We start from the raw sequence: 8195 nt of genomic DNA, 5'->3' as shown, positions 1-8195 counted from the left end.
TTCTTTTTCGAATACATGTCAAGTCATGGATATTGAATGATCCAAAATAAAGAGCGAAATTTAATACTCAGAAACGTGTAATGCATTTATCGCAAATATAAAATTGTATACTTTATATTTCATATAATTGATCGTATTTGATCGTATGAGATAATAACAGAAAATAAAAGAGGACACACACACACATCATTACGATAAATCGAATTGAAAATATCGTTTTCAGTATCAATATCTGTTAATGTCTGTTAATGTTTGAGTACTTTGTTCGATTCTGATCTGCCGTGGTATGTTCTAATTTTCCTATCAGAGTTATATCTGTCATTATTAATCAAATCTGAACACGTTGTATATTGTACAAATATTTTATTTCTTTCTGTAATATTCGAATTAAATGTGTCGTTACGGAGAGTGTTATTCGTTATCAAAAATATAAAACTATTACAAAGAACGCTTATTCATAGAAGATTTCAATCCTCACGAAAGGTTTGGAATTATATCTAAGCACGATTTTATTTTTTATTACTTTTCTATTATTGCATAAGATTTGTTACGTGGGCCGACTCTCTACCTGAACCGAGCCTCACATCGCTGACGGGATGGGAGCCAGATGTCCGCACATCTTTATTGCATACCCTTAAGATTTTCAACGACCGAACATAAATCTTAGAAAACTCTAGCTAAAGTCTTTCAGTTCAAACAAAATTCTTTCTATGAGAGCGTTTTCTAAGGTTTACGGTTTCTGTCTGGAAAACACGTGAAAGTTAGTTTTGCACATGTGCGATGCTTCCTACTGTCAACTCTCCATCGACGGCGGCTAAGACCCTTCCTAGTCCATCGACAGTCTTAGTAACCAATAGAAACAATGTCTATTACCCTCACTTTCCGGCCAAAAACTGTCATCAACAAATCCGATGATTCCGTGCGTTAGACGCACCCCTCTTTAGGTCTCCTCCGACACAGCATCGTCACTTTCAAGTGAGTTCGTGGTCGTCGTCAGAGCAGTCAACCAGTCTATAACGGTACCACTCTAAAATCATTCCGTGTGACTGCATACATCGAGAGCTCTGACGAATAAGGTCGATTAATCCAACGAATTCATCGAGAGACATCGAAAAGTCGGGTAGAACTTCTCTGTGACACATTAACTGTACGTATCGCCAAATACATTGTGACGCTCATATTATTGTATGATTGATTGTTGAATATAGACGATATGTTAACCTGTCAACACAGTGTTATCTTCATTGAACCACCACTGTTATCTTAATCGAAACAAGGAGAACGACTACTTCGCGGCGTCGATTAGACGAATCGTAGCGAGAAGTTGCGCCTCTCGCTGACGCGTTTTCCTCCCGACCGCGTCTCTCCGCGAACGATCGTAACGTTTCGTCCTTCGAGCCGGATACAGTGGTAAGTGAAAAATGCATACCAGTGACACCCACTATCATACAGCGCCACGTGGATCCAACATAATCAGCAGCGGAAGCGTTACCACTCCAGGGAAGTCAGTAACGTCAAGGGCCGTCACCTGGAAGAGGCATAATTCGATGGATGAAGAACGCAACCACGCAGCCTCTCGTCGCAAATGGACAATCGTCAACAAAACGATATTCAACAACTTCGATCTCACGACAAAAAGCGCCAATTTCGCGAAGGATCACCTTCCTCACGAAACGTACGTCACCGACATTCCGCTGCACAGGGACAAGCGACAACCTGTAGTCGGAACAACTCCAGTTTCACTACAACACGAGTGATCTTCGGGAAAAATGCCTTCTTCGCGAACATCACCATATTCCGCTGCACAGTGACTAGCAACAGTTGAACTCACAGCTACAAGGTAAGCTCGTTCATTGCATTATCTTTACAAACCGCTATACAAATGGAAAAGAAAGACAGAATTATCTCCTTGCATCGGAGACAAGGTTTGCAAATTAGTCGATTTGCTTGCACATCCAAACGACTCGACGAATACTAACGATGCAGTCAAAAGAACAAGTCCATTTTACGGGGCTACCAGGCATGGATCGAAGACAAGTGGAAACAGTGCCGACTGTTGCAAAAGGAACTAGAACATTTAGGCGAGGAAACTAAGGAAACTTTGTTCCGTTCATCTTGTCCGCTTGGTAACCCTCTACGCATGCAATCCCATTAAGTAACCTTTCGTTCTTTACAGCTATATCGAATGACGAAGAGAAAATATCACCCGTAATAAGCGTACTAGGAGCCGAATAATTTTTCAAAGACCTCGTCGTCCTACCCGGAACATCCAACATTTGTTTCAAATCAGGTGACTGTAATATGTCGAGTTCCATGTCACTTGGTTCTTTCAAGGACCGAGACAAATGGTTTACACGACGTACACGTTGTTTATGTATTAAGACCTTCATTCGACGACATACATTCTCATGTTGTTTCAAACACGAGTATAGCCAAAATCGTTTGCGACAACCTTTGCATTTGTGTTGTTTTTTCGATACATTGCAATTTATTTCAACATCGACCGGTAGAGAGTCTTTTTTTGATCTTATGGTCTTCACACAATGCAAAATCATGTGTCGCTTCAACAATGCCGACGTGTCAAACTTCTCATAAAACACGCAATATTCCCTTCGTTTAAACACAATATGCTGACGTAGATAGTGAGATAGTAACTTATTCATGGACGTGTAACGCGTGTTGCATATGCTCGACATGTAAATCGTATGGAACAATTTCATGTGCTCGCGCAGGTTCTCCTTCAAAGAAAACGATTTTTTACAAATATGACATTGAAATCTTTTCTGCCGATTGACCTTAAAGTTCTTCTTAAACTCGACCGATTCTTGTTGAGGTACGATTAATCTATGAGCGAAAGATTTTGCAAATTCATTGAATCGCTTTGACGCAATCGTGTCAGCTGTCAAAGGCAAGTTATCTGCCGAGTTTGTTTCACGAAAACCTTCAAATTCCTCATTCACATTTTGCAATACTGCTTGTTTGAAAGCTTCATTGTGTTCTTTTTCGTTTTCCTTTTCGTTTTCGTCTTCGTTTTCGTCTTCGTTTTTGTCTTCGTTTTCGTTTGACACAAAACTAGTAGGCTCCAAGAATTTGTCGCAGTTCTCCAAAAGGACCACACATTCTTTACGCTTAGACTCAGGCGCAGATCTTGTACTTTGATTAAAGATGTAGTGAGACTTGTTTTTTGTACAAGATGGTCTTGATCTTTCAGAGGTCTTAAACTCCAATAAATCGTAAAAATCATATGAAGGAGAAGAACATCTTTTCACTGGCCTAAGGTTGTAAGACATATTGTGCGAGGTATTGGAGCTTTCAGATTCAGCTTTTATTTCGTTGCTTAATAAAGATGTCATTGTTTCTAAATTCACATGAGTTTGAACAAACAGTCTTTTCCTAACAGGAGATTCGATTCGCTTAACAGAAGTGGACATCTGAATAACTTCTGAAGCCGTTGATATCTTGTTACTAAATGTCTCGAGCGTCGAAGTTGGAATAATAGTCGCAGTACCAGGTATATTCTCCGTATTGATAACTTTCCGGCTAACCCATTCGTCATTCGGTTTGTCTTTGTCCAGCGATATTAAGTCTGTAAGGACGGTCTGCGTCATCCTTTTCGAAAGTGTACCATGCGAATCGTTTAACCGTTTCGGATGCGTAGACTTGATCTTGCTGCTCGAACCCTTGGTGGGTGTATCGTTTGAACTATTAGGTGGTTTCAAAGATATATTTATTGAGCTAATTACATGTTTGGGGGAGGGACTGTGTGAAGTATTTGATTCTGCCTTTACTATACCATTCGAATGCTTCGACTTTCCTAACGATTCAGGAGATGTTTTCGTAATTTTGCTTTCACCAGAACATATTGCATTCTCATGCACATGGAATAAGTGAGATTGGACATGTTTTCTATAGGAAAACATTCGGTTACAAAAATTACATCTATATCCATGCGATTTTTTCGTGTAACATCGCGTCTTCAAATGACGTATCAACGAAATATGCGTAGTGAAGATCGCAGTGCAATTATTACACTTAAGTATGTTACAGCTATATAATTTATTATGCAGTTCCAATAAATTTTTAGTTTGAAAAGTTAACAAACAAACGTTGCAACTTATTCCGTTGTTTGAAGGTACTTTATGCTTACTTGTTCGTTTATCAGGTTCCGATTTGTTATTTTCTAAATAAGTACTTTCTTGAGGACACGCGGATTCTCCATTTCTACGATAAACGTCATCCGAAGATTCACCTTCAAACGTCGCTGTTTCATTTTCATTTCCTGTATTCGTATCAACTGGCGACGAGTCATCGCAAACCTCTGGATAGATTGGCTCTTCATTTATGGTTATTGCATATTCAGAAGGCTGCAAAAAAAAAAAAAAATACAAACCTAATGTAACATCCTAAGAAACGAAAAACCTATGAAACCATTCTAGTCTAGTAATCGAAGTCAATCGTGCCATAAATATTACGAGTAGAACAGAATGCTACGTATAGAGCTACTGAATTAGATACTAGAATGAACGGTTTATGACGCCATATTTATGAGTCAGCCAGACTCCACGATTAAAAGCATGAAATACGTAACTGCACAAATCCAGAATACTACATACATAACAAGAGAGGTGTAAATTTTATATAAATTTACGGTTCCATTAGAATTGTTAAGAAACATTTCCTCAACTCCTAACATTTACCATAGGGCAGGGCCGGTCGATATTTTCAAACTGTTATGTAGTGAATTCGACTATATTCAACTCTCAACTACATTCAAACGTAAGAAAAATCAGATTCGCAAACAATTCTTTTAGCATGGTTGTTTAACGTTATTTCATGAATGTATTCTTCCAGGTAACAAATTAGTACAAAGCAACGAGCAGTCCTTCTACATGTTTAGCAAATTGTATATTATAAATGATAAATAAAATGTACGACAGAGTAACAAACACTATGCAAAACTCTAAAAATTCCATATAATATGAGAATATAAAAAAACAGCTCAAAGTATTTACAAAAGTCACCATGAATTGTCTAAAATAGAAATATTTGTATCCAATTGGGTGGAAAATATTGTAGAATCAATTGCGATCAGTAACCGGTGTAAGACACAGTTAATGGTAGTATTTGGTCAAACAGAACAGTTTTCTGTTCTTTTATGAAGTATGTTGGCTTGCATCAATACAGAAAGTAATATATTTTCTTAATTGGTAAGCAAAGCCATTGGATATATATTAGGTATATACTGGTATACTGATGTCACTTCATGAGACTTTGGAGTCGATGCGTAGCGTCATTACAATACGTTTCAGCTTGTACAGGCTGCTCAAGGAATTTTCTACGCTAGGCTATATTAGAACTGCTGTTCCAATGCTGTTCGGGCAGTTAGGGATATATGCAAAAAAGAATATATATACACGTGGGCGAATGTAAACGTGTATCTGTGCCTCGTCATAATAAAATGTGTGCGGAAAAATTTTGTATATGAACTCATAGCAGCAATATTTTTCATAACGCATGCGCAAATTTAAACCTGGGCATCAGGATACACGACGTTAAAACGGGCATACGTTTCACAGTCATTTCGTACGTAGAAGTACGTAGAAGTCACAGCATACGAGCGTTGCCTGTTTTGCAGAGTTGGCGGAAGAATTACTCACGTACTATCAGAGCGCTGGCACGCAGATGGTCGAAGCGTTAAATTTCTATTTCTCAAAAGTAGCGATTGTTCTGGACTGTGACGTAAACCATGCTTAATGGAACCTTCGGGACATTGTGTTGTAAAACTCAAAGAATATTTCTTTTTAATCTGAATCAACATCGAAGTGCGTTAAAAACTGTAAATAATTTGATTTATACAAATATACAACAATGGAACTTTTTTGCAATAACAAATGATTTATAATAAACAAATCGAAAAATCTTTCCACAAAATAGAAAAGTTTTCATTCCGATCCAACTATTCACTATAGAATAGTCGCTGGACATACATAAAAAAATACATACTCATCGAACTGATAACGAATATCTAACGATACGTTCGTGTGACCTGCTCTATTTAAGGTTATACAATACAAAAAATGCCTCAGCCGAATTCAATGCCCGTACTAACATAAATACATCAGTGAAAAGGTAACGTACGTTGTTAGTGATGAACGTTCCTGGTACATGTGTGAGTTTTAATCTATTATACGGCAATATATTTTTTACAACATACGTTGTTTCAACGCTCGTATGCTTCAACGCATTAATATGATAAAAATCTTATTTGTAACATGCATCTTTTTTATTAATTCATACGAATAAATAGATAACATCACGATACATCAGTGATATACATTAATATTGCATGGAACATATTTATATATGTATGAATATCAATTTTATATTCTACAAGCCCAGGAAAATTAATAACAAATAATAATAATACAAATGGTAAACATATGCAGTATACTAAATAATAACATATTAATGAAAGTCATTTATAATTCAATATTTCCATTTCAATAAAATAAAATATGTAAATGAAATTTAACTCTAAAATAATCACATTCGTATAAACTTATTACTCTACAACGGAAAAATTAAATATTATATTGATAATAATAATAAGCAAGGCTGCATCGATGCTAGACATTTTGCATTACTTTAGTATTTTTAATCCATGTATTATTATTGAGTCATTATATATAAAGCATAGACGCGCAAGAGATCATAGCGCGTTGGCCAAAGCAATCTTACAATTGACAGGTACATTATACAAAATTTTATGTACCATGGTGGAAATTCCTTCTAATTCAACAATTAAATTTTATTTGTATTACAAATCACAAGTTTGCGTCACAACGGCCAAAGAAGCAAATCTTACTTTGTCATATTGAAATAGTTGAACATTAAACATTAGCTTAATATACTATATTAACCAAGATTTATAAAAACAAAATATATTATTCAGTACGGTCAAAGAGCTCTTATCGAATGATGTTTCAAAAGGTACTTACATACATTTTGCTGTCCAATTTTATATCCATGAAGATTGTATCAACAGGTCCTACGTAAACTAACGCTCGAGCTACTTACTTTATGAAATTATTATTATTATTACACAAACTGCTTATCTGTGTACAAAGAAAATCTATGATACGTGGATAGTAGACTTTAATAATATCCTCAAAGAACAATTCGCGTTTTTCTTAAAATATGTCATAACTGCACAATAACAGTAGCAATTTGTAAATGAATATAGAAATTGTATGAAATGCAGTTCTCAAATATATTTAACAAAACTGTAATTATTTGATAAAAAGTCGTAAAATCAATGAAAAGCAGAAGACAATGGAAGATATTTTAGGTTAGCGTGTCATACATGATCTTAAAGGTTGTTTACACTCTCTTATTATTCACTTGCATCCAGAACATGTTTTTCTTTGTTAATAATTTGCGTCAAAATAAAATGTAAATTTTATTTATACACATATAAACATGCACAGAGAGAGAGAGAGAGAGAGAGAGAGAGAGAGAGAAAATACCGTTCAAACTCCGACACCACTATGAGCAGCACTACGGGCATTAAAATGGAATCTTCCACTAGTAACAAATATTCCGCTCAGTTCAGACAGGTTCAGATCATTATCGGTAAGGAAGTAACCTTGAAAATATATTTATGGATGGAAAGTGTACAATAAAGAATCCTATAGTATTTATAATACATCATTCTTCAGCAGTTTAATATTATTTTATTAGTTTAACATTAGTTTCATCTAATTTTACCTAATCCATTTTATAAATTGCATTTCAATTACGAAACAGTATCATATAGTACGTTCACACGTAACGGTAAATCAAAAATTGATTCGTGGAACTACAACGCACGCGTATTACTAAGTAGATTTTCTGACTAACTTCACGTTATGTCCAATACAATTTTCATGTTCACGTTTCTATAAACATAAAAGATATAACCTAGCAAACACGAAGATGGCACCCCGCTGGGGGTAGCCACCCACATGCTATATTTTATTTTTATTTTTTACCAATAAGATATAATACTTTACCAAATGTCCTTCAGGACAAATTGTAAAAACCAAAATAAACTAAAAAAAAATAAAACGTTTCTATAAAAACTCACATTATATATGTATGCACATTTGTGCATCTAAGAAGCAACTCCAACGTCAATGAATATCTGATTATTCTTG

The 8195-nt window shown here is 35.6% G+C and overlaps 1 protein-coding gene across 1 annotated transcript; it reads right to left on the bottom strand.

Annotated features, from left to right (window-relative positions):
• Positions 1-2090: 2090 nt before the first annotated feature.
• On the bottom strand, positions 2091-7447 carry LOC132915583 (DNA-binding protein Ikaros-like). The gene is made up of 3 exons (XM_060975429.1): positions 7364-7447; positions 6999-7115; positions 2091-4364 (listed from the first exon to the last, which is right to left on the bottom strand). The coding sequence occupies exons 2-3, from the start codon at positions 7026-7028 to the stop codon at positions 2091-2093; spliced, it is 2304 nt and encodes a 767-aa protein (XP_060831412.1). The 5' UTR covers positions 7029-7115; positions 7364-7447.
• Positions 7448-8195: the final 748 nt, after the last annotated feature.

The sequence above is a fragment of the Bombus pascuorum genome, unplaced genomic scaffold, assembly GCF_905332965.1.
Source record: "Bombus pascuorum unplaced genomic scaffold, iyBomPasc1.1, whole genome shotgun sequence".
NCBI lineage: Eukaryota > Metazoa > Arthropoda > Insecta > Hymenoptera > Apidae > Bombus > Bombus pascuorum.
This window is presented reverse-complemented; position numbering and strand designations above follow the sequence as displayed.

Excerpts from the sequence above, each read along its gene's own strand:
- LOC132915583 (XM_060975429.1), bottom strand. The coding sequence starts at position 7,028 with ATGGATATAAAATTGGACAGCAAAATGTAT. Across the intron at positions 4,365-6,998 it reads AATTGGACAGCAAAATGTAT|CCTTCTGAATATGCAATAAC; the intron begins GTAAGTACCTTT and ends TTTTTTTTGCAG.